General features: G+C 37.7%; 1 protein-coding gene across 1 annotated transcript in view; it reads right to left on the bottom strand.

The window, feature by feature from the left end:
* The window catches only part of frmpd1b (FERM and PDZ domain containing 1b), a 50,804-nt gene continuing 24,942 nt past the window's right edge, over positions 1-25,862 (bottom strand). Inside the window, 16 exon segments of the mRNA XM_051127398.1 lie at positions 1-5,695; positions 7,236-7,383; positions 7,386-8,251; positions 8,348-8,492; positions 8,633-8,815; positions 10,098-10,190; positions 10,577-10,703; positions 10,791-10,927; positions 11,720-11,839; positions 13,786-13,911; positions 14,763-14,858; positions 15,018-15,122; positions 15,507-15,552; positions 15,701-15,803; positions 20,250-20,410; positions 25,643-25,750. Of these exon segments, the coding sequence (XP_050983355.1) occupies positions 3,231-5,695; positions 7,236-7,383; positions 7,386-8,251; positions 8,348-8,492; positions 8,633-8,815; positions 10,098-10,190; positions 10,577-10,703; positions 10,791-10,927; positions 11,720-11,839; positions 13,786-13,911; positions 14,763-14,858; positions 15,018-15,122; positions 15,507-15,552; positions 15,701-15,803; positions 20,250-20,410; positions 25,643-25,746 (5,025 nt within the window). The 5' untranslated portion in view covers positions 25,747-25,750 and the 3' untranslated portion in view covers positions 1-3,230.

Below are 25,862 nucleotides of genomic sequence, written 5' to 3'. Positions count from 1 at the left end.
TCATTCAAAATCAAACCTTTATTATCATGAACACAGTAGAGGGAATGCAAAACATACTCTCGATTGTCCCTTCTCATTTCATTCAGATGTTTGCCTTCATATTCACGTACAGCCACATTTAAGATTTTATTTTGTGCACTTGAAACAATCGTCTGCATACAACGGCTCAATACACATGGTCCTTACAAGCAGTTTTTGCTTCATATTTGCTACAGATGCAATGACAGTTCCTTTTGGTCTTCATCGTTCTTAGAACCTTCATTTGACAGGAAGATTTATTACAGAAATATGTTTGCTCTTTGATAGTTCGATATGAAAATTGTTCCTGTGAAAAGACTGAATAATAACAGATTTACATATTTGTCTTTCTTCTTCTCATGACTTTGCTCTTGATGCGAACTAGCTTTCTGACTTGATAACCACAATCTGGCAGTGTGTTTACTGGGAGGGATGTGTCCAATATGGGTGTTATTCTTGCCATCTGGAAGCACTTCTCTAATGTCGAGTAACTTAGAACAAGACTGATGTCATAATCCGTCCATTGACCTCAAGTTGGTCATGTGATCTGGGCGATTTAATTTTTTATGTATTGTGGGTGGAAGTTGCCTTTTGGAACCTGATCTAGAAACAGCCAGTGAGAATTTGACTGTAACACCCTTGACTGTTACACCACAAAATGCTGGTCTGAGATCAGGAACAAACGGCAACTGAATCAAGTACTCAAATTTCAAAGCGTAGGTCTTTGATGATCTCCTCAATCATATTTTTTGTGAATATGACAGCCAAATTCATAATTGGCATTCTTAGACCAGAAACACTCTATGCAAGTACAGTAATGCAAGGCTTGAACAATGTATTGCAACTGTGCAGTTTCAAACAAACTTAGCACTCAAAGATGTGATAGAGTTTCCTTTAGAAGTACTCAATTTAAAAAAAAATCCTTGCCTACAATTTTCCCGTGTTAATATACTGGAAGTGGCGCATTCCATGGACGACAATCCATAAAACACAATATAGGCTATTTTCCAAGGCTACATGATATATTAAACCCATTTAAAAATAATAAAAAGCATAATGCTATTGTAAATTCACAAATGCTATGATTCAATTAAATATATGTGATGCTGCTGTAATATATGCACTTTAATTGTTTACTTTCGTGTAGGTTAGGTATGTGTGGCTCAGAGTGGCTCCGTTCAAAGTAAATGCTGCTCTACACAAACAGTTATCTTTTACATGTGTGTATTTGTAAGGTAAATAATTTATAATGCTCAAACCCTCGCTCTGAGAGTTTACACATTTTGTTGTCCACATATTCAAGAAATTGCAGTGGCTATAGCACTTTTGTTGAAAAGAAATGGCCATATATTAAATATTAAGTGGAAATTTGACTTAAATGTTGTTTAGTCAATATTAAACAAGGATTAGATCTTGCAGTCATTTGTTATAATGGATAATCAGGGTTGCCAGGTCTGCATAATAAAACAAGCCCATTTGGTACTCAAAAGTAGCCCAATCGCGTTTCAGGGAAAATGGGGTTTCGACTAAAAAACAACCCGTGTCAACAGTATAAACGTAGCCCAGTTTCGCTGGAAAATGACAGATTTGGCAACACTGTGCGTAATGTACTTTAGTTCTGTTGTTTAATACATTGTGTTTTAACAGTTTTGTTCAATAAAACCATATAATTACTTGCTTTTGAAACTTTATTTGAACTAATTATTGTCTCATTGATATATATTTTAAATAATTTTGAAGTCTATTGTTCACTGAGGTCTATTTTTATTACTGCAAAAAAATTAACTACAATTATCTGATTACTCAATTAATTGTCTGAATAATTGACCGATTGCTTGATTACCAAATTAATTGTTAGTGACAGCTCTAGGAGGCAACGTAACTGGCACTGTTGCACATTACGCAATGAAATTCAGCTGGTTTCGATAGAAGCGTTTGCGTTCACGTACTCGCATGGAGTATGTTTCTGGCCTTTCTCAAAGATGATTTACACTAATGAGTGACGTATTTAATGTGTACTAAATATGGTGCTGTTCACCACTTACAAAAGTGGAAGAAAAACATTTCCAACTGAACCTTTTGTTTACATAAACAGAAGGTAAAATAAATATACACGCTGCATGTGCATAACGCAATCGAACAAACTTTCACAACGATCTTCCAAGATAAAATATAAGGCCTAGGTTTGTCAGGGAAGTCCTCTAAAGTGAAATATTAGTGATTCATAACAAATTGAAAATTATGTATTAATATGTATAAAATGTAAGAAAGTATAATACGTGGAAAAATTTGGATACAAATCGTGATGCTTGCATAGTCAAAAATGACAGACGAGTGAGAAATTGTGTGGTTTGGCTATCATTGGGATCGGTTTTACAGGGTGCTACAGTAACGTGGTGACATCGTTGTTGTGTAAACACGACCCAATTGTGCTATAATGTCTTTGGACCACACCGATCTCTGTGGTTAACAGTCAGCTGATAGGCCAATATAAAAACTAACATCAAAAGCCAAACTTGACACGCCGACATACAGGTACAAAAATGGCAAACTGCCACACTTCAATTGCCATCAACTCTCATTCTATAGCCAGAAAGGTATCATGGACAAAATGAAATGAAAGTCCTTTGGATAGTCCAGTGAAACGTTACTGCATACGTATTTGGGCTTCTTAGTGTTTGTCCCAGCATCTATTGTTAGGGGTTAGTGGAGTGTCCGTTCACTTTGTTCCTTCAATCTGTAAAGAGCAGCATGACTAAACTAAACATGAAAACAAGTGAAGCTTCATAACACTGTTTATCTCAATTATTAGAGCAAGAGGTAGGGATTCACATATACCCAAAAAAACATAAAACAAACAAAATGCAGATATAGTAGGTTAGAAACCACGGTGCGCATATACTGTATGTAAAAAATAAATACAGACTACAGACTGTAAATACATCAGGAATTAAAGAACTGTTAGAAAATAGCTATGTCTGAATGCATAATTCCAGTACGTTTATAGGGAGACTTGGCAAGACAAACAGGTTAACATATAACAGTTCTGACATGTTAGTTTGCTAACTGTGTGTGTACGTTCACGGCACTTACTATTATTCTTGTGTGCCAGCACACAATCAGTTTTTAGATGCCTGAAAGGCATCGCTACTTTAAGTACAATTCTATGCCTGCACTCTGCAGTCCCTTAAGAGGGTGACGGAAGGTGAAATTTAAAAGTTCAGAGGTACATTTCCATTGTCTATGTCTGGGGTCCGTGTCCGAAACAGTTGTGTTAGCGAGAAGACGGTTGAAATGAGAACCGTACACTGCTTGGCTAAGAGCCTGACACCTTCGCCCTCCCTTGTTGTCTGTACAGCACCTACAAACTCCTTATACAGGTCCACAATCTCCTCAAGCTTGCTCAGGGCCTCATCTGCATCAATATCACCATGACAGCCTCCGCAGTCTGAACAGGGAACTCGCATGCAGGTTGAGGTAAGTTGTACTAGAGCTCCAAAGCTGTTTCCGAGGGATAGAAGAGCATCGTCAGGTGCCCATCCTACCCGTGTGGCTCTCTGACATCCTGATGCCAATCTCCGTGCCTCAGCCTGAACCAGGCATCTCTCTGTTTCTGAAAGCGTATTCCCATTCACATTGCCGTTTTCGCATTCCCCCTTGTGGGTTGGAGGGTATACCGCAGAAGGTCCTTTCTTCAAAACTAAAAGAAGTTCATCAATATCTCGCTGCAAACAGGCATAGCCATCTTTAAGACCTGCACCTTTCTGACCGGTAACATAACGGTGGCCTTGCAGAAAGCGGAGCGGATTATTCATTAGTCCGTGGTCTAGTGGCAGAGATTCCAGAGGTCTAGGTGGGACCAGGAGTGGACTGAGTTCTGAAGACGAGGATAGGGGACGAGGAGAATCTTTAAGTAGGGAGAGAACATTTGGAGAGGGACCAGAGAGGGTTGCAGGTGGAGGAACCGGGGTGGGTTGAGGTGGGTTACTGATCTGGTTTCGACGTGAGAACTCATAAACAGTCAGATCATCATCAAAGCTGCAGTTGTCCTCTGTATCTCCGCTGAAACAGTTGGCATAGACGGTATGGCAGCCACATGCATCACGATGGGAAGGACTTGCGGATAGAGAGGGAGCATTGTCGAGTCGAATCTCTGAAGGGTTGCCTTTGTTTGACTGAGGTTGTTCGGACTTGCAGGACCCAAAATGCCAGTGCAACTCCGTAGCTTCTGTGGACAATTTCTGCATTAGGTTAGGATGGCTTGACGATGTTGGAGGTTTCCCATCGGTGTCTTTCACAGGAGTTGGGGTCAGTTCCTCAGGTCCATCTTTGAGCTTCACAATGACTACTTCAGCATCTTTCTCTTTCCAGTTAATCAAAGATGGCACTGAAGTGGCCTTGGGTGATACCTTCTTGGATTCATGATTCACATCTGTTGGAATGGTTGCCTTATTGCCTGAAATAGTGTTGCTGAGTGCTACTGTCCCCAAGATCTCTTGGGAACGGGTGAGGTACCAGGGCATATCCTGAATTTTTCCCCGCAAGGCTGTGGCAGATAGACGTCCAGACGAGCCTGTTCTGCTGGGGAAGCTAGTCCCAGTTTGAGCTGAATCTTCAGGAACTATATTTACAGATTGAACTGAAGGAGAAGGTAAGGGAGATGGAGATGGGGTAGGAGTGGTTGAAGCACTTGTCGGTTTGACTGTAGAGCTTTCAGTCTTTAGTTCAGTTCTTAGGTTCTCATGACTTTGAGAAACACCCTTACTCAGTGTAGAGAGTGGGGAGGTACTGGTACCATTTCTCTGAGACCAGGGGTGTAGAGAAAGACCATTGGGGGGAACTTTTGTCTTTTCCTCAGGTTTTCGTGACTGGGCATTAACTGCCTTTGAGGATGGCTGTAAACCAATGAATGATGGCTTGGGAGGTATTGGGGGCTTTGTGTTTATCTGGGGCACTTTATTTTCTGATTTTCTGGTTTCAAGAGAATCTGATGACTGTTGTTGTAGAGGACTCTTGCCGTCTGCTGTTATTTTCCCAAATTCAGGTATTCCTTTGGCATTTGTTGGCTCTTTCCGATTTTGGTTAATATCTTGACAATCAAGTCTTTCAAGATCAACATGATTTGGAGTAGTCTCTTTTTCTAGACTGGCTGGAACCTGGTCAGATATTCCATTTTGTGGTCTAGGACCATTTTGTGGTCTCAGTCCATTTTGAACAGTCTCTGGATCTGCTACGGTCTGTTGGGGAAAGGTAGCTTGGCGTACAGCTGTAATTAATGAGGAAGACATTGGTGGTCCAGGCCCTGTGACTGGTTTAAACTCCATGGTGTCTGGCTCCATCTCTAGAAGTTGTGATGATAGGTGTGGATTTCGGCCAGGGATGTCTCCATTGCAGTGCTGGGCTTTCTGTCCCGTGGAGTGGTTTGCAGAGAACGATTTAGATTCCACAGGTGTAGTTTTAGGGAGAAAAATCAGTGAGGGCTGATGGACCTCCGATTCAGGGTTTTTAGTTTCAGGGATTGCAGGGGTGAAATGGTTGGGAAGAGAAGGTTTTTCTTTGAGGTTCTCTGGTGCGGCGCTGTCCTTCTCTTTGCTGTCTCTGGATTCCAGAGCTTTTGTCTTCTCCACACTGACCTTAAGGTCACTAAATGAAGGACGTTTTTTCTCTGAGCTTTTCTCTGCAAAAGAATAAGAGGGAGACGTGTACATAATTTGAAAGAAAACCTAGATATTTAACATTTTAAAGGAATATTCTAGGTTCAATACATGTTAAAGGGTACCTATGTCTGCGCAAATCAGTTTAATCCATACTTTGTGAATGTCATTGTGCTATAGTGCTTAGCTAACGCTTTAACCATATTTGTGTGCATACGTTATTGGAAGTATTTTAATTGATTGGCGCCACGCTGGTGAGATGAGTTTGGGCTGCTGTGTTAGTTCAGTGGTGTTAGCAAACACATCCTCCCTACGCTATCGAGTCAGCCGATGACAGGTCAGCGCAGCGCAAGCTCTGTAACGTTGTTCAATTTTGCCCCACTTTCATTGTGTTTAACTTCTCATACGTACGGCTGAACACCAGCTTCTACCAGTAGTTTATTTCTGAACATATGCATAACAGAGATGTATACGCTATGCCCTTTTCTGAAGACGGTGCATCTAAAGTGATATACACCAAAACAGCTCTTTTTTAGGCACGCCCCAAAAATGACATTTTCCAGATGTTGTAATAAATGATCTGTGGGGTATTTTAAGCTGAAACTTCACTAATGCATTCTGGGGACACCCGAGACCAATATTACATCTTGTAAAAAGGGACATAATAGGTGCCCTTTAAAGGGATAGTTCACCCAAATATTAAAATGAGCCCATTATTTACTCATCCTCCAGGCATCCTAGGTGTATATAGCTCTGTCGAGGCAATGGGCGGTTGTTTCTCTTTAACAGTCTAAAACAAGTCAACAGTAAAGTGCATCCATCCATAATAAAAAGTGCCATTGCCAGCTTAGGAGAGCCAGGATAATTTTTAATGTAACTCTGATTGGAGTCGTCTGAAAGAAGGAAGTCATATACACCAAGGATGCCTGGAGGGTGAGTAAATAATGGGCTCATTTTAATTTTTGGGTGAACTATCCCTTTAAAGGGCACCTATTATGTCCCTTTTTACAAAATTTAATATTGTTCTGGGGTGACCAATTTTCATTTTTGGGTGAACTAATCCTTTAAGAATTATCAGCAACATGTTGATTACCTTCAAAAACTTATTTTGACTAATTCCACCTTTTTTTAAAGCAAAAATTGCAGTAAGGTACTTACAATGCAAGTAAACAGGGAAGTGTAACTTACTTTTTGCTTAATAAATTTATATCCAATATTTCCAACCTATGTCATGACCATCTAAAGGCAGTAAACCCTGCTACACTGACATGCACAAGGATACAAGAAACATGACTGTAAAATAAATTACAGATGAAATAATACACATTTTAAATGAGAAGTGCTAAAAGTACTAAGCTTTATATTTCTGCCATGTTAGCTTTCATTTCAAGTGCTTTACAGTGATTTTAGCTAATGTTTTTCGGGGGAGGACCTGTTGAACGTTTGTCTGGTAATGATTTTATGCTATAAATGTTGTTGATAGAGCTTAACTTGTATTGAACCTGGAACATTCTTTTATGGCATGCACAAATGTTTTGTGGTAAAAATAGACGGTTCACTGACCTGCGAGGCCTTGGTCTGTGATGGGAGGGGTAAATCGATCTTGGGCATCAAAGAACTCATCCTCAGATTCTGAACAACTCTCTCTGGAGTCCTTTGATTTTTCAGAGACATTTGAGGGCAAAGCTCTCATCAGCACAGATTGCGCTATTAATTTTGAAGATGGTCCCTGTTGTTTAGCTTCATTTGTCTTTTTCTGTGGAAAGCCTTTTCCTCCTGTCTACATGCTGGATGGTTGTGAATCCTGGTGAAGAGTTCCTGAAAGTTCACTCCTGCTAATTTAGCATTTATGCTATTAGGGGTACAAGAGGCTAACACAGCCTCAAATTCCGCGGACATGGCGGAAATGCGACCGTCTTTTCCGCTGTCTCCTGCTTCATCATCCTCATCCTCCTCACTCAATGCATCGTCGCTGGCCGCAGGTGGGCTTGGCAAGCTATCAGACATTTGGGAGAGCTCTGAGAAGCACAGACCTGAGTGATTATCGTAGGCCAGGTCTGAAGGTCGTCTGAGTTTGTTTGAACTGCCCCTCTCATCTAAACGCTCTGGCACCTCCATGAGGTAAGGGTGGTGGACATCCAGACTCGAAGCGCCAGAACTGGGTTTCTCCTCCAGAGACACATCCATATTTCCGAGCCCACCAATGGCTGCTTTAATACTTTCCTCCAGCGCATTTAATGAGTTACTGGACAAACTGGAGAAGCTGCTGTTGACTCGAGGGTCCGTGTACCATCCTGTCTCCAAAAGGGAATCCATTGTCATGGCGTAATCCTCATCTCCAACAGACTCTCTCTTGCTCACCTCATCTATTTCGTCCTCTAAAAAGGTATGCGTAACAATCACTCTGACCTTTTCTGCCTCTGCTTCACTTTTACCCTCGATTTCCTCTCCTTCCTCTGTGCCGTCATTTGTATGAGTGGACATAGTGTCCTCTGACAGCTGAGTGTCCAGCAGTCCCTCCATTGCGTAGTCATCCTCCGAGCTGTCTTCTGAATCACTCCCACACCGAGAAATGTACCCTATGCATAACCAACACAATTGATGATATAACTGAAATTTTACAAAAAAGACATTTCATTACATCTCTAAAGACACAACCTTCCCTAATCTCATACCTTCTTCTGCCGGAATGCGTCGCATTTTAGGTCTGGGTCCCCAGCGAAACACATTGATATTGGGGTCCACCAGCAGTTTGCAGTATCCAGCCAGAAGGCAGGCCAGATCTTTAGCTGCTACCGATTCCATTAACAGGGCTATGGGCTGGAAGAAAGAGATGATCAGATAAAGAGAGAGAGAGGAAAAATATATTTCTGTGCCTGGGTGTTTATCTACACCTGGATGTCCTGAAGGTACAGTTTCAGCATTTTAACTGTGTTTATTTTAATCTGACATGTACACACCTGGATATCCTGCAGGTAAATCTTGAGCATGCTGACTCTGTCGGACTCTGAGAGCACCTCTATTCGGGTGATGTAATGGAAGTCAATGATGGTGGAGATCATGTTGAGCTGGTGGTTTAGTATTTGGCTGATCCCGTATCTCGCTCCCACCAGCAAACTCACCAGCGACTCCCTGTCCTGCAACTGTAACACACATTTCCTCCAATCTGACTTAGTCTTACCAAGGAAATACAACCATAACCCCGGGAATTAAGATTGTATGGCTTAATATAATGTAAATGATGTCTCTTACTGAAATATGTAGTAGAAAACTCATGAAAGATTAATGTTATTTAAAAAATCCACATAATTTTATATATATTTTGGACTGTGGGGGGTGCCATTAATTCGATGACGTGAAATGTTTGCACTCGGTGAGATATTGGTGCTACCTGTTGCTATTTTTACCGCAACACAACGATGCCGATGGATATAAGCGTAGGCTTAAATCAAATGCCGTAATATCAATTTATCCCCACAAGGAGTCTAAACACTCCCAGATATCAAGTGAAATCCACACTGAGAATATCCTTCAGTGGCTGCTGCATCATGACAAGAGTCAACATGTTTACATCCTGTCAGGATGGCATCTAGCGTTTCTTGTCTCTGCCTTTGTAAGCTCAAGTAGTTGTATTTGACTGTTTCAGGGAGTTGTGCTTTAGTTTTATTTGTCCACAGGCATCTTTAAATGTAGCAAAGACAGGTTGTCATTCTAAATTACAAAAGCTGCACAATGTGAGATCGTATTGTATTTGTGTTTGGGAGTTGTGCTGTGGTAAATATAGCAACAGGTAGCGCCAGTAGCTCACAGAGTGAAATATCAAAGCGATCGAAATAATGGCACTCCCCATAATCCAAAACATGTATATACAGTGGCTTGCAAAAGTTTGGGAACCCTTTGCAGAATCTGTGAAAATGTGAATAATTTTAACAAAATAAGAGAGATCATACAAAATGCATGTTATTTTAACGATGTGGATATATTAACGATGTGGATTTTTTAAATAACGTAAAACATAATATAAAGAGTTTTCTACTACATATTTCAGTAAGAGACATCATTTATGTTATATTAAGCCATACAAGTTTTAATACCCGGTGTTCCCTTTAAGTGAGGATCATTAAAATGGTCCTGTGTGAATCTTATGAGTCACTTCTTTTAAACGAATCAGTCTCAGGCTACACGTCATTGCAAGAGATGCTGCTATTTTATCCAAATCTCTGGCTCCCTAGAACAGCCATCTTATATAACATGCTTAAATTCATTTCCTTGACAAGATTTTATCCAGCATAACATTATCTAAAAAAAACAAAAAACAAATGGTTGCCACCAGACGAGAGAGGAAAATAAACGGAACATATCTGTGCCCTGCAGATTTTGTTTGTTATTTGTGATAAACATGGCAGATGGACACAACTCTCTCACCAGCATGGTGGCGTTGTAGCTTCTCCCGCTGTATGAAATCAGCTCCGCCATCTGGGTCAGATAGGCCAACCGGGCCTGAGACACAGAAATCACCTGAAAGCATGAGAGAGAGGAAAATGGAAAAAAACAAACAAATAGATTTTCATTATGATTGAGTTGAGAAAAACAAGAACAGGAAAAGGCATAGAAAACCCAGATGTGATTTCTTAAAATGTGCAGGGTGTAACTAAAGCACAATGCAATGCACTTTACTTGACTCAGTCTCCATTTGCAGTATGACAAATGAACCAGCAATAATAGGGTGCAACAGGTAAAAAGTCCAATAATTTTCTCCATAGGAAATCATCCATAATAATTCATAAACTGCGATTAAATTAATTAATAAAATAAAAAATTCAATTATTTTCTGATTATAGGGATATATAGTTCAATACTTTCCTAAAAGATATAGTCCAAACATTTAAAAGACACACACACACCTTCTGTCGTGGTTCTAGCAGCGACTGAATCTTCTTCATGTGGTGGTTGAGAGCTTTCCGCAGGTCTTTCTCTCTCATGTTCCTCAGCAGAGTGGGAGAGATGAAGCTCTCTAAACCAAACTCCTTGCTAACACACATGCACACGCACACACATTAAATGTCTGTTTTGTAATGTAGCATGAGTACTTTTGAGTGTGTGTGTGTGCACTCTTACACAATGCTCTTAACAGATGCTCTCGTCGTCTGTCCGCAGCTTGCCAGTTTCTCGTGCATGTGCAAAGCAGCTAGTCTCAGCGCTGTGTTACATTTCATCTCCACGGCGTAGCGTTCCTGTAACACATCTCCCACACTCTACACACACACATACACACCAGGGTTATGTAACTAAGTTAACTAAACCTATACCAATATAAAACGTTTTCCTTACTTGAAATTAAATAAACATTAACTGAAGCTAAATAAAAATCTAACATAAATAAATATGAAAAAATTATTTCATTTTAGCTGGTTGCTGAGGTAGCATCTTGACATTACTTAATGGAAAAAATGAAAAACAAAAATGACAAAACACCCAACAAAATTACTACAACTTTGATACACCGATGCACAGTCTTTAAAGGATAGTTCTCCTAAAAATGAAAATACCATTCACCCTCATATTGTTCCAAATCTTCATAAAACAAATTAAGATATTTTTATGAAATCCGAGAGCTTTTCTGACCCTGCATAGACAGAAATGCAACTACCACATTCAATACCCAGACAGGTAGTAAGGTAGTTAAAATAGTCCGTGTGACATCAGTGGTTCAACTGTAATTTTATGAAGCTACAAGAATACTTTTGTGCACAAAGAAAACAAAAACAACAGCTTTATTCAACAATTTCTTTCATGAGAGTACCATGATGCATGGTAGTTGAGTCTTTGCAGGGTCAGAAAATTCTCAAAAAAATCTTAATTAATGTGTTCGTAATTTGAAATCTTAATTTGTTTTCCAAAGATGAACGAAGGTCTTATGGGTTTGGAATGACATTAGGGTGAGTAATTAATAACAGAATTTTCATTTTTGGGTAAAAAAATCCCTTTAAAGCTTTGCTTTATTTCCACTCCACTTTTTTTAGCGGTACAAAATCATATTGTGTTACCTGCTGAAAGAGGTACTCAAAGGCTACAGGATCATCCTGAAGGAGGTCCATTGGGTCTCTGGGAATGAAACAGACTCTGAACAGACACCTGTAGTCATGGGAATCCTTCTTCTGTACCACCTGAAAGAGAAACAATGCTTTATGTTTATACATGCAATGCTTATATATTAATATTTATATATTTATGCATTTATACATGTTTACATACTTTATGTATGCGTTAACACTTGCCTTAGCAAGTTGCAAGGTTTTCCCAAATAAACTACAGTATTTTTCTGACAATACATCATACCTGACTGTCAAAACTGCATTGTTGTGAGAACAAAAAACACAGCCAAGTTACAATGTATAAGTCACATTTTGTATTTACTTTCAGAATAATGTAAAATACTGGTACATTACATTTTTCCAAACACCATACACACTATAAACTTGTATTTTATTTCTCCTCACTCAAATGCGTTTTGCACATTATAACTACTTTGGAATATAAGTGGTAGCATGTTTCAGATGATTTAAACACTTGACTTAGATTACAGAAAAATTAGGTAGTCAAGACCCTTAAAGTAGGGATGGGTAATATCTTATCGTTTGCGATATATGCGTGTACATTTTTTTCCCCATGATAAGAATTAGTATTAGTCGATAATAATGATAAAGTCTACAGTAGCACGTGTGCAATACGGTTTTGCATGTATATGAGTCTGTTTACAAACCTGTTGTCCAACAAAGAAATCATTTATTGACATGCTTTTTCTCTAAATCAACTTCATAACATAGTCGAGTGTTTTAAATAACTTTTTGCGATGAGACGTGGCTTCAAATCACAGAATGAGGCAGAAATCATACTATTTTATAGTATTATAAAAGCTATGTCGATTAGCATGGCATTATAAATATATTTTATCCTTATAAAAATACCCAAGATTGCTTGAAGAACACAGACAAACCATATATTATAGCAATCGTATGTTTATCGTCAAGTTTCTTCAGTTAAATATTCTCTATCTACGTTTTATTCAGCTACAGCGATAACTGGATTAGAGATTCCTGGAGCGTCATCAGTACAACTACTTTGCTATAAAGCATATGTTTAGTTTCTGCGCAAGGGCGCCGTACAGCTTCCAGTGAATTAAACAGTCATTGCATTGTTCGTGTGTACTCAGTTATGCTCTATTTGGGGTAAAAATTGGAAAAATAATACTTTCTCTAAAAAAACTGGACTCCCAGAATTATCGTCATATATATTTTTATTGCAGTAATACCAGAAATTGTTGTGATAGATTTTTAAGCCCATAGTCCAAACTACTGGCAAATCATGAGATAATTAGCATATTATTTATTTTCAAAATCAGAGCACAATGTGAACAATGCGGGTGACAACATTAATTAATATTAGTAATTTATATTAGATTTATATTAGATGTAATTTATAACAGATCAAAACTAAGTTATTAATAGTAATTGTATAGATCAAAAAATAGACTTAGAGAATGATGATGGATAGAATCAGTGAATTGCTTTTTCGAACTAGCTGACTGAAATGAGCTGTCCAGATTAACCAATACACAACCCAGATAGCACATCTTTGTCTGCAAGATGTCTGTTAAAGATCTCTTGATCTGGCAAGCATCTGCTGTGTACAAACATCTGACAGACGTCTGTAAGATGTCAGTTTTACATACATTCTAAACATTATTAAAAACATCTAATAGATGTCTATTTGACATTTGGTAGGAGATGTCCTATATTGCAGATGAGGAAACACACTTAAAAAATACGTCTTGCAGATGTAAATGCAGACGTCAGATAGACGTCTCCGGGATGTAAGTGTACTATAAGGGAAATATGAATCAGACATCCCATGCTTACTGAGAGAAAGGCATTTTAGGTAATGTGTTTGATTAATGCTCACTTGTGCAAAATATAGTGCTATGTTTATTGTTGGAAAAGTTTGCTTCTTAATGCTTGCCATTATTTTGAATGTATCCAAGCTACTGTTGTATCTCGAAAAAAAATATATTCAAGTTAATAGCATTGCTACTTTTAGTCAGCTAGTGTGTTACCTTCTGTATGAGCTCCTCCTCGTGCAGCAGCAGTAGTTTGGTGATGTTATATTGCTGTTCCAGCACCAGTGCAAAATGCTCAATACATCGAATGGACAGCTTCTCTTTCAGAGTCAACACAATATCCTGCACACAGAGATAACTTTAATACTACAATAAAAATAAAGCTTCCAAAATAGGGTTTTCACAGCAATGCCAACCATTTTAGGTTCCCAAGAGAACTTTTCAGTAAACAGTTTACTAAGAAAGAAGTTTTTTCGTAGTGAAAAAATATTTTAATATTTCAAAGAACCCAACTTTTTGAGTAATGGAAAGGTTTCGTGGATGTTAAACCACAGATACGAATAATGAATCTTTATTTTGAAGAGTGTAATGTCCACACAAAGTCATTCTGGATTTTGGAGGTTAGTGAAATGTCTTAAAAAATAAAGAAAGAATGTATCGAAATTTGAAAAATGTGACCCTGGACCACTAAACCAGTCATAAGTAGCAAGGGTATATTGTAGCAATAGCTAATGATACTTAGTATGGGTCAAAATTATTGATTTTTCTTTTATGCCAAAAATCATTAGGATATTAAGTAAAGATCATGTTCCATGAAGATATTTTGTAAATTTCCTACCGTAAATGTATCAAAACTTAATTTTTGATTAGTAATATGCATTGCTCAGAACTTTAAAGTCAATTTTCTCAATATTTTGATTTTTTTGCACCCTCAGATTCCAGATATTCAAATAGTTGTATCTCTTCCAAATATTGCCCTTTCCTAACAAACCATACATCAATGGAAAGCTTTCAGATGATGTATAAATATCAGTTTCAAAAAATTAACCATTATGACTGGTTTTGTGGTCCAGGGTCACAAATAAGTTTAAGAACAAGCAATAACTGATGTATCCCCTGCAGTATCACTGCACCCCACAGTACTAAAGTTGAAGCTAAAGTTGATATAGGGTACTGAAAAGAAAATCTAAAACCTTGACAGTTGTGGTCCTGTGAAATTTGAAGGCTTTGGTCTGACCGTTCTCCAGGTACACCTTCAAAACGTTGGGCAGGAAGAGAAGAGAGTTTCCCTGGAAACAATAAATGAAACGTGGCTTAGGAAAACTGTATCTCATCATGTTTTAATACAATACAAAACTACTAACGAGGCTGCATCACACCATTTTTTTTGGTCCATGTGTTATCCAGACCAGGGTTGGTGTGAGAATTGAGTATGTGTGTGGCTTTACCTGAGTGTGTCCGTTGACGACCACCTCTTCTGCAAAGCGCACTTTAACGGGGTTTCTTCTCAGACGAGCTCTCTTCTCTGCTGTTATGAACGAAGACTTGGGATTCTGAAAGCAAAAAAAGGACATTTCTTTCAATTCTGAGCTGGACAATGACACTGTTGTCTTCTGTAGAGCTGCTTTACATCTGAACTTTAAGTAATTTCACGCTGACGAACTTTGCAACATTAATAATGTTATTTTTGTTTATCAATGTAAAGCTGCTTTGAAACAATCTGTATTGTTTAAACTGCTATATAAATAAAAGTGAATTGAACTGACTTGTACTGGTGAAAAAAATGCTGAATATCCAGAACCATTACCAGAACAAAACCCTTCCTCATTTTCAGTATTTAAAAGAAAACCAGATCTGAATAAGAACTGGTTTTTGATTTCCAACCCTAACACTATCAGACTCAACAACAAATTGGAAGAAGAATCTTCAGTACACACCGCCATATTTCTGAGGATCGTCAAGGTTACAGAGTCCTCGCAATCCCTGAGGGCGGAGCATAAAGCATGAAAAAAATGACATCACTACTAAATCATGAAGACATGAAAACATCATATTTACAAGTGGAGCAAGAAACAGGCAAGCAATATCAACTCTGCAAAGTTATTTTAGCTGCGTTTCTCTAATCGGTTACCTAATCATCTGCTCCGTGTTTTCAGGCGAAAGATCTTCTATGGCTTTATTGTTCACTTTCAGGATCTGATCTCCAGGAAAAACCTGACCGTCTGCTGGGCCTCCTACAAATAAACACACACACATACAGTATGTAAGTATTAAAATACTTTAGTTTCATGCATTCCGAACAGTACCTTCAATGTAAGTCAATGTCTTCTTTATATTCTTCATTCTTAAAAGCAAAACGTCTGATCAACGAGAAAATAAAGAACACACCCTTTGTCTACAAGCCACATGATTTAAGGAGACAGTTCACTCAAAAATGAAAATTACCCCATGATTTACTCACCCTCAATCAATCCTAGATGTATATGACTTTTATTCTTCCAGACAAAGACAATCAGAGGTATATTACAAGATGTTCTGGCTCTTATAAAAACTTTATAATGGCATTGAATGGGTGTTGAGATTTTGAAGCCCAAAAAAGTGCATCCATCCATCATAAAAAGTGCTCCACACAGCTCTAGGAGGTTAATAAAGGCTTTGAGAAGCGATATATTTCTCCTTATAACATTTTTCTTTACAAATCCTCGTTTGGTACTTCTGATTCATGACCAGTGTTTTGTTTTGCTCTTTTGTCTGCACTTCCGAGTTTGTCATGTACTACGTCATCCACTGAAATGCCACTCTCTCATTAACGCATACGACAGCGAGATCGATAGAGAAACGATTTATAAAAAGGTTTAAATATGTGCATTTTTCTTACACAAATGCATCAATTTACTTAAGAAGGTCTTCATTAATCCCTTAGAGCCATGTGGCCTGTCACGATAACCCAGAAATAATTGCGATAAACAAATATTATTGTCATTTTAAGACCATTTTATGTCACTGAATATAATATGCCACTAATCATAATATGACGGCATAATAATGCAAGAAGGCCTACACACTTTCAAATGACAAACAAACTTTTAATTCTTAAGAAGATTTAGATCATGGAAATTAAATATTAAAACATTAGATAATTTAAAAAACTTGAATAATTAGTAAATAAACATTTTCTAACAAAAAGCGGAAAGTAGAAAAAAGAAAAATGCTCAAAGAACTTATGGGGATATTTTAATTTACAGATTTTTCCCTGACTTTCTTCTCTGTAAATTTAGGGTACACGCTTTTGCTGAAAAACACAATCTCTACTTAGCAGTCAGATGTCCGTATGCACAAAGGCACAGATCCCTAAACAAGGCCATATCTGCTGATGAAACCTTTTTGTAGAAACATTTTTTAAATTTGGATGACTACACCAAGCGGAATGCAAAAAAACAAGGTGACATTAATTTTTATGTAAATATAATGGCCAATATATTGCGTCACCAAAAATTACTGAGGTCATGTACAGTACATATGTTGTGCGATAAGTCAATATATTGATTACTGCAACATACCTAGTGTGGAGTACTTTTAATGATGGATGCATGCACTTTACTTTGCTTCAAAATCTCACCACCCATTCACTGCCACTATAAAGCTTGGAAGAGCAAAGACATTTTTAATATAACTCCGATTGTATTTGTCAGAATGAAAAAAGTCATATAAAGCTAGGATGGCTTGTGGGTGAGTAAATCACGGGGTAATTTTCATTTTTGTGTGAACTATCCCTTTAAGTTATGTGCCACAGTTTAATACTTGGTTTTTGGGGGTTATTTAAATCACTAACCCTAACTGTAATTAAAGGTTATAGTGATGGAACTATGCAAGAATGGGATGATTTTATGGTCATCAAAAGTATGGGGTGGATCAGATTTTTAAAATGTTTTTAAAACACAAAGTCTTTTATGCTCACCAGTCTGCATTTATTTGATTAAGAAATACAGTTCTACAATGCTGTTCGCACCGCGCTCTTCCGGCACTTGATCTTTTTATTTTGGTTCACACACTGAAGAAGGCTTTGAGCCAAAATGTGTCTTTTCCTACTGGTGAGGTATGTAAATTAAAATGCAAAAAAGAAAAAGAAGATATTAAAAAACACAGTAAAATCAGTTATACAGTGAAATATTTTTTTTTAAATAACTGTTTTCTGCTTGAATATATTTTAAAATCTAATTTATTCCTGTGATCAAAGCTGAAATTTCAGCATCATTACTCCAGTCTTACAGGATAAGTCCACTTCCAGAACAACAATTTACAGATAACTTACTCACCGCCTTGTTATCCAAGATGTTCATGTCTTTCTGTCTTCAGTCATGAAAAAATTATGGTTTTTGAGGAAAACATTTCAGCATTTTTCTCCATATAATGGACTTCATTGGTGCCCCGATTTTGAACGTCCAAAATGCAGTTTAAATGCAGCTTCAAAGGGCTCTAAACAATCCCAGATGAGGAAGAAGGGTCTTATCTAGCGAAACGATCTGTCATTTTTTTAGAAAAATAAACATTTGTATACTTTTTAAGCACAAATGCTCGAGTAGTACAGGCTCTGGGATGCGCGTCCACGATTAGTAATTGGTCGTTCTTAAACGATTCTTTCATTTTGAACGAATCTTTAATGTGACTCGGGAAGAACGAGTCGTCTTGGGGAGTGATTCGTTCAGTCGCGTATGCGCAACATCCTATTAGGATTTAAAACTTACTTGCACTTTCTTAGTCTTTGTACGTTCGCTTTGTAAACACTGGGTCTGTAGTTCTGCCTACGTTCCACGTGACCTTTCGACGTGATTTAATAGTACATAGCATCGTGAATGCGCATCCTAGGGCCTGTGCTACACAAGCTTTTGTGCTTAAAAAGCATACAAAAGTGGTCAATATTGGCCAATCGTTTTGCTAGATAAGACCCTTCTTCCTCGGCTGGGATCGTTTAGAGCCCTTTGAAGCTGCATTTAAACTACATTTTGGAAGTTCAAAATTGGGGCACCAATGAAGTCTGTTATATGGAGAAAAATGCTGAAATGCTTTCCTCAAAAACCATAATTTCTTCACGACTGAAGACAGAAAGACATGAACATCTTGGATGACAAGGGGATGAGTAAATTATTTGTGAATTGTTGTTCTGGAAGTGGACTTCTCCTTATGATCCTTCAGAAATCATTTTAATATGCTGGATTTGCTGCTCAAGAAACAATTCAATTTCAGTTATTATCAATACATGTGTTATGGATTCGTTCAAATCATGAACCCTAACTACGCACAAAAGTTATAGTTACAACAATGTGATTGCGAAAGTTGCATTGTTAATTCATTATTCATGTCACGTCTGGCATTCTGTGGATGGAGTGTCTGACTCTGAGTCTGTTTGTCTCTGCACCGCTCTGTTCTGCCATTTACACTCATTTGTCCTTAAGCCAAACTACACACACACATAAACACACACACAATCTGCCCTTCTGCCCCGACAACATCCCCTTAGTCCCCAATGGCTCCTTGCCCTGCCAGAACCAACCACCAAAGCCTGGCAGATCTCTTTCTCTCCTTCTCCTTTCACATAATTATGTGCTGCAGGGTTGTGAGGTTCTCCCTCTGGGCTTTTATCAGCTGTTTCTGCTGCAAAAAGAGAGAAGTCAGCACTGCAGAATGACTGTGTGTGTGTGAGAGAATGCACACACAATCGCTTTGTAGCAAAATCCAGTAAGCTGCTGTGCAGTTTGCTCTGTATAGGCAGCTGCCTTCTAAGGTGGCTAAAATGGAATCTTATAAGTGGCTGATTTAGTTTTGAAACGCGCTACAAAGGCGGGAAACATCCATTCAGGGATTTATCGCTTGTGATTCATAGGCAGGCTTGCTAGAAGACATTAAAAAAGATGTCAGCTGAGTCTATGTAACTAGGGCAATGATGTTGACGGGCAATCTTGCCTGCTATTCTCTGCCTATTTTCTTGTGAAATCGGTTTTATTCATTATTATGTGTATTATGTTACTATTTTAACAATGTCCGTACTACCTTTCTGGGCCTTGAACGTATCAGTTGCATTGCTGTCTATGCAGGGTCAGAAAGCTCTCGGATTTTGTTAAAAATAATTTGTGTTCCGAAGATGAACGGAGGTCTTACAGGTTTGAAAATGAGAAATGAGAATAAATATAATCAGCTTGTGTCAGTGTGTGTTTGTGCATGAGAGACAGATATTATGTGTGAAGGAGCTTGTGCACCTGCATCATAATGAATTAAATAAATGACACAGGAGCAGGTGGCAACCTCACACACACCAGCTCAAGTGTCATGTCCTTTCTCACGGTTTCACCATCTCTGTCAAAGCAGAACGGAGGGTGAAAATTCAATCTGATGCAGCCGATTTCCAGACACAGACATCCAGAGGAAAAGCTTATAAATGAAGGTCTTAAACAACTGAGAAGCAGGACAGAGCTTCTTAGAAGTCTCAAATTAATCTTATTGGTGTCTCAGTAAGATCACATTTGTGTTGTCTCTTTCCTCTGGGCAAATTTTCTCACGTACAGCCAGGACAGTTTCCAAACCCGGCTTCGCTTAGATCATAATCTGTGTTTAAAAAAAAACCTGCTCTAGCACGTCCCGTAAGCCAAACTCCACGTGAAGCGTGTATGTGTGTGTGTGTGTACCTGGAGTGACATCCCTGACCAGCAGGGGGTGCTGTGATGAGAGAGTAAAACCATGGGAGTCCAGGACAGCATCTCTGATCACCTCCACTGTCACCTTCACAGGGAAGTTCTGCTGGCCCGAATCCCCAGAGCGCGACCTCCTGCCTCCTAAAATACGCTCCCTTTGAGAGACACAGAGAGAGAGCATAGAATCAAACAGATGACAACACACAGGCTGTGTTCAAAATGAAATACTAGAGTACTGCTTGATCTATTAGTGTGATCTATAGTTTTTTTAAAAAAAAAACATGCATTTTTTCTAAATACAAATATCAAAAATACACTACCAGTCAAAAGTGTTTGAACAGTAATATTTTTAATGTTTTTTAAAAAAGTCTCTTCTGCTCATCAAGCCTGCATTTATTTGACCCAAAGTACAGCAAATATTTTCTGAAAATATTTTTACTATTTCAAATAACTTCAGAAATTATTCTAATATTCTGATTTGCTGCTTAAAAACATTTATTATTATTATGTTGAAAACAGCTGATCAGAATTTTGTCAGGTTTCTTTGATGAATAGAAAGTTAGAATAAACAGCATTTATCTGAAATAGAAATCATTTGTAACATTATAAATGTCTTTATTATCACTTTTGATCAATTTAAAGCATCCTTGCTAAATAGAAGTATTCATTTCTATAATTTCTATATAAAACAATTATATTGACTCCAAGCTTTTGAACGGTATAATGTTACAAAAGCTTTTTATTTCAGATAAATGCTGATCTTTGGATCTTTCTATTCATCAAACAATCCTGAAAAAAATGTACTCAACTATTTTAAATATTGATAATAATAATAATAATAATAATAATAATTTGTTTCTTGAACAGCAAATTAGCATATTAAAATTATTTCTGAAGGATCATGTGACACTGAAGACTGAAGTAATGATGCTGAAAATTTAGCTTTGATCACAGGAATAAATTACACTTTAAAATATGTTCAAACAGAAACAGATATTTTACATAGTAAAAATATATAATTTTTTACTGTTTCTGCTGTACTTTGGATCAAATAAATGCAGGTTTGGTGAGCAGCAGAGATTTCTTTAAAAAAAATAAAATAAAAAAACATTAAAAATCTTACTTTTCAAAAACTTTTGACTGGTAGTATATACACATTACTGTTCAAAAGTTTGGGGTCAAAATGTCTCATCAAAAGGCTGGATTTATTTGATAAAAACTACAGTAAAACCAGTAATATTGTGAAATATTATAACAATTTTAAAGAACTGTTTTCTATTTTAATATATTTTGAAATGCAATTTGTTTCTGATGCAAAGCTGAATTTTCAGCATCATTTTTCCAGTCTTCAGTGCCACATGATCCTTCAGAAATCTTGCGGAAATATGCGGATTTGATGATCAAGAAAATGTCTTATTGCTATCAAAAACAGTAATAACTATTTAAAACAGTTGTGCTGTTTAATATTTTTGTGGAAACCATAATATATTTTTTATTTGATGAATAAAAAGTTCAAAAGAACAGCATTTATCTTAAAATAGAAATCTTTTGTATGCAAAAGATTGTAACTTTTTTATGTAACTTTTTTGCAACTATTTAATGCGTCTTTGCTGAATAAAAGCATTAAAATCTTACTGACCCCAAACTTTTGAACAGTAGTGAACATTTAAAAATATGCTCATTCTTGCATTTTTAACACTTGTGCTAAAATCCTTTACCTGTTTTGGTGTTTCTGGTCAAAAATTACTTTTTAAATTACTTGCAAATCTCTCATTATGCTGTATTATCACCAAATCTTGGGTTGTCAACTTGTTTTCTTTCAGTCAGCATAGTTTTGTATGTCTTTTTGGAACTAATTCGTAGAAGGCCTCATGATCTGGGCTTATGTACCTCAGTTTTTGAGTGAAAAATCAATTTTGTCAATGCTTACTTCAAAACTGAGGTGCATAAGCTCAGATCAGTGAGGCCTGTGATCAGTCTGTTCCAAAAAGAAATACAAAACCATGCGATATTTGAAAATAAACAAGTTGGGAGAAAACAGTAGGAGGAAATATCCTCCTTTTTTGCAGAAGTAAGCCTATGGGTGAGACTTCCAGGTCATTATAGGGAAATAACGAGAAAAAAAACAACGTGCAGTAAACCGTAAAACTGTTTGCACTACAAACCAGTGTGCTCTTAATTAAAATGATACATTAAAATAACATGGTAAGACACACCAATTTTGAATATCAATCAGCAAAACAAGCTGTTTTGTACAGCTAAAAATAGCCAAACGCAGATAAGACTGGAAGCCACACCCATAAAATTTACAAATGGCCACGCCCACTGTTACAGGAAGAACAATTGATATATTTAAAAAATATATATAGTACAGTACAAAAATGACCTTTTGAGCAAAGTAAGTTTTAGTGATAACATTAATTAGCATTTTCTGGGACAGTGTTAATTAAACTACTGAGACTTTCCTCCAAAAATATCACATTCAAATCAGTGAAAAACCACATGAAATGACGTCACTGTATGCTGACAGACTCTAAAACACATGGCGATGATAATTGCATGATGAACGTGTGGTTGCATGGCAGGAGACGACTGTGTTTATACCAGCGGGTGAAAGACAAACGAACTACAAGCCCAGAGCAGATGAAAGTACGAGAACATCTCGAAAACAGTTATCTTGAGCTCGTGTTTAAGGAAGAGAAAACAAGGAAATATTTGCCAACTAAACAGTTATGTAGAGCAACATATTCATTAAAGGATTAGTTCACTTCCAGAATAAAAATTACCTGATAATTTACTCACCTCCATGTCATCCAAAATGTTAATGTTCTTCTTTATTCAGTTGAAAGGAAATGAAGGTTTTTGAGGAAAACATTCCATATAGTGGACTTCAATGGTGACCAACGGGTTGAAGGTGCAGTTTTAGTGCAGCTTCAAAAGGCTCTACATGATCCCAGGCAAGGAATAGTGACTTGTCTAGCAAAACGATCGTCATTTTCCAAAAAAAAAAGAAATTTGTATATTTTTTAACCGCAAGTGCTCATCTTGGACTAGCTTTACAATGCGCATGTGTGTCTTCAAGCATTGCGTAATCATGTTGGAAAGGTCACGTGCAGTTAGTTCTTCGTAGGTGTACTTTGGTTCAAAAAGGTAGGGTAGGTGCTCCATCTCATTTTCTCCTCCAACTTCAAAATCATCCGACATCATTGTTTTACCTTTTTTGTAAAGGGCGTTTGACTTTCATTGCAAACACTGGGACGTTACTTGCGCCTAGGCCACACTTGATTATGTAATGTGTGAAGTCTGCTAATGCAAGATGAGCATTTGTGCTTGAAAAGTATATAAATCGTATTTTTTTTTAGAAAATGACCGATCATTTTACTAGATAAGACCGTTATTCCTCGGCTGGGATCGTGTAAAGCCCTTTGAAGTTGCATTGAAACTGCAGTTTGGACCTTTATCCCACTGGGCACCATTGAAGTCCACTATATAGAGAAAAATCCTGAAATGTTTTCCTCAAAAACCTTAAAGGAGAATTCCACTTCCAGAACAACAATTTTCAAATAATTTACTCACCCCCTTGTCATCCAAGATGTTCATGTCTTTCTGTCTTCAGTTATAAAGAAATTATGGTTTTTGAGGAAAACATTTTTCTTCATATAATGGACTTCAATTGTGCCCCCGAATTTGAACTTCCAAAATGTAGTTTAAATGCAGCTTCAAAAGGCTCTAAACGATCCCAGCCGAGGAGGAAGGGTCTTATCTAGCAAAACGGTCGGTCATTTTTTTTAAAAGATAAAAATTTGTATACTTTTTAAGCACGAAAGCTTGTGTAGCACAATCTCTGGAATACGCATTCTTGAATGATTCGTTCATTTTGAACGGATCTTTAATGTGACTCAGGAAGAAAGAGTCGTCTCAGGGAGTGATTCGTTCAGTCACGTATGTACAACAACCTATTAGGTTCTGTACTGGAATTAGTTCACCTGTTTCGAGTCTTTGGGTTTTTTGAGTCGTTCGTTCATCTTATGGGGCTGTCACGTGATGAACAAACGACTCAAACCCGAAAACTTGTCAGATAAGAGGTGAGGTGAGCTAATCATAGACTAAAGACCCAGGTAAACAATAAATTAATCTTTTCTGTTTCTTATAGCATTATAGTTTTGTCTTGTTTGTAGTGTGAACAACGTTTGTGTAAGCAGTCGATGTGTTAGGGAAGTAACGCGTAACATTTTAATTATATTTTGCTAAAATAAACGAAATGACTCAGAAAAAGATTCGTTCATTTTGCTGAAAATGATCTGAACTTCCCATCACTACTACGAATCACGTCTAAGTTCATCGTCTGTGTACTCTGGCAAAAAGTCTTATTTTCTCCTACAACTTCAGAATCGTCCGACATCGTTGTAGCTTTTTGTTTGTAAACAGCGTTTGACTTACTTGCACTTTCTTAGTCTTTGCACGTTCGCTTTGTAAACACTTGTAGTTCTGCTTGACCTTTCGACATAATTCAATAGTACGTAGTGTTGTGAACACGCATGCCAGAGCCTGTGCTACACAAGCTTTTGTGCTTAAAAAGTATCACATTTTTATTTTTCGAAAAAAATGACAGATCGTTTCGCTAGATAAGACCCTTCTTCCTCGGCTGGGATCGTTTAGAGCCCTTTGAAGCTGCATTTAAACTACATTTTGGAAGTTCAAAATCGGGGCACCAATGAAGTCCATTATATGGAGAAAAATCCTGAAATGGTTCCTCAAAAACCATCATTTCTTTTCGACTGAAGAAGGAAAGACATGAACATCTTGGAGGACATGGGGGTGACTACATTTTTAGGAAAGGAAAGTATATTTGAACATATTCTCAAGAAAAAAAGAGCCCACACCAAAATCTCTAACTACATCACTCTCAACAAACCCTGAATCTCGTGAGCTTCACAAAGCTGGAATTTATGGTAGGGCCCATCTGGAAACCAAGGCCAATATCTTATACAGGAACCATAAAACCTGCCACACTAATTAATGGAATGATTCTGGTTCTTTCCCTGGATGGGTTTGGAGAAAACCAAAAGATGGCTTCAACCCACACAGTCTGTTAAACACATGGCAGATGCGTCATGGTTCAGACTGACTGGTTTGGTGGTTGCTCTGTGTGTTGTTCACAGTCCATGTGACATGTGCACTACATCAAAAGATGACTACAAAGGACCAATTGGGACAGAGCCTAACTCAAACGGCTACATCTAACATCACTAAAACTGCCTGTGAAGTTTTGGGGCTCAAAATGTGAAGGATGTTTTTTCTTCTACAAATGCCTTTAAGAAATACATTTCTGCTCTGATTATAATATTACATGTCTGTGTGTGTATGAGTGTATAAGGTTACACCACCTGCTGAGAGAGTCTCGAGAACGGCGCAGCCATTTCCCCACCACCTGCTCCACCCGACCCACCCTGCGTGGAGATCGACTTCTGCTTCTCTCCTGCTCCTCCATCTAACTGAGAGATAGAAAAACAGACAAATTACTCCATTAGTCATTACTAAAGTCTTTAGTGTCACACGATCTTCCAGAAATCATTCTAATACGCTGATTTGCTGCTCAGTAGACAT

The sequence above is a fragment of the Labeo rohita genome, chromosome 14, assembly GCF_022985175.1.
Source record: "Labeo rohita strain BAU-BD-2019 chromosome 14, IGBB_LRoh.1.0, whole genome shotgun sequence".
In the NCBI taxonomy this organism is placed as follows: Eukaryota; Metazoa; Chordata; class Actinopteri; order Cypriniformes; family Cyprinidae; genus Labeo; species Labeo rohita.
The sequence above is the reverse complement of the archived record's forward strand: the minus strand, read 5'-3'. Positions and strand labels throughout refer to the sequence as shown.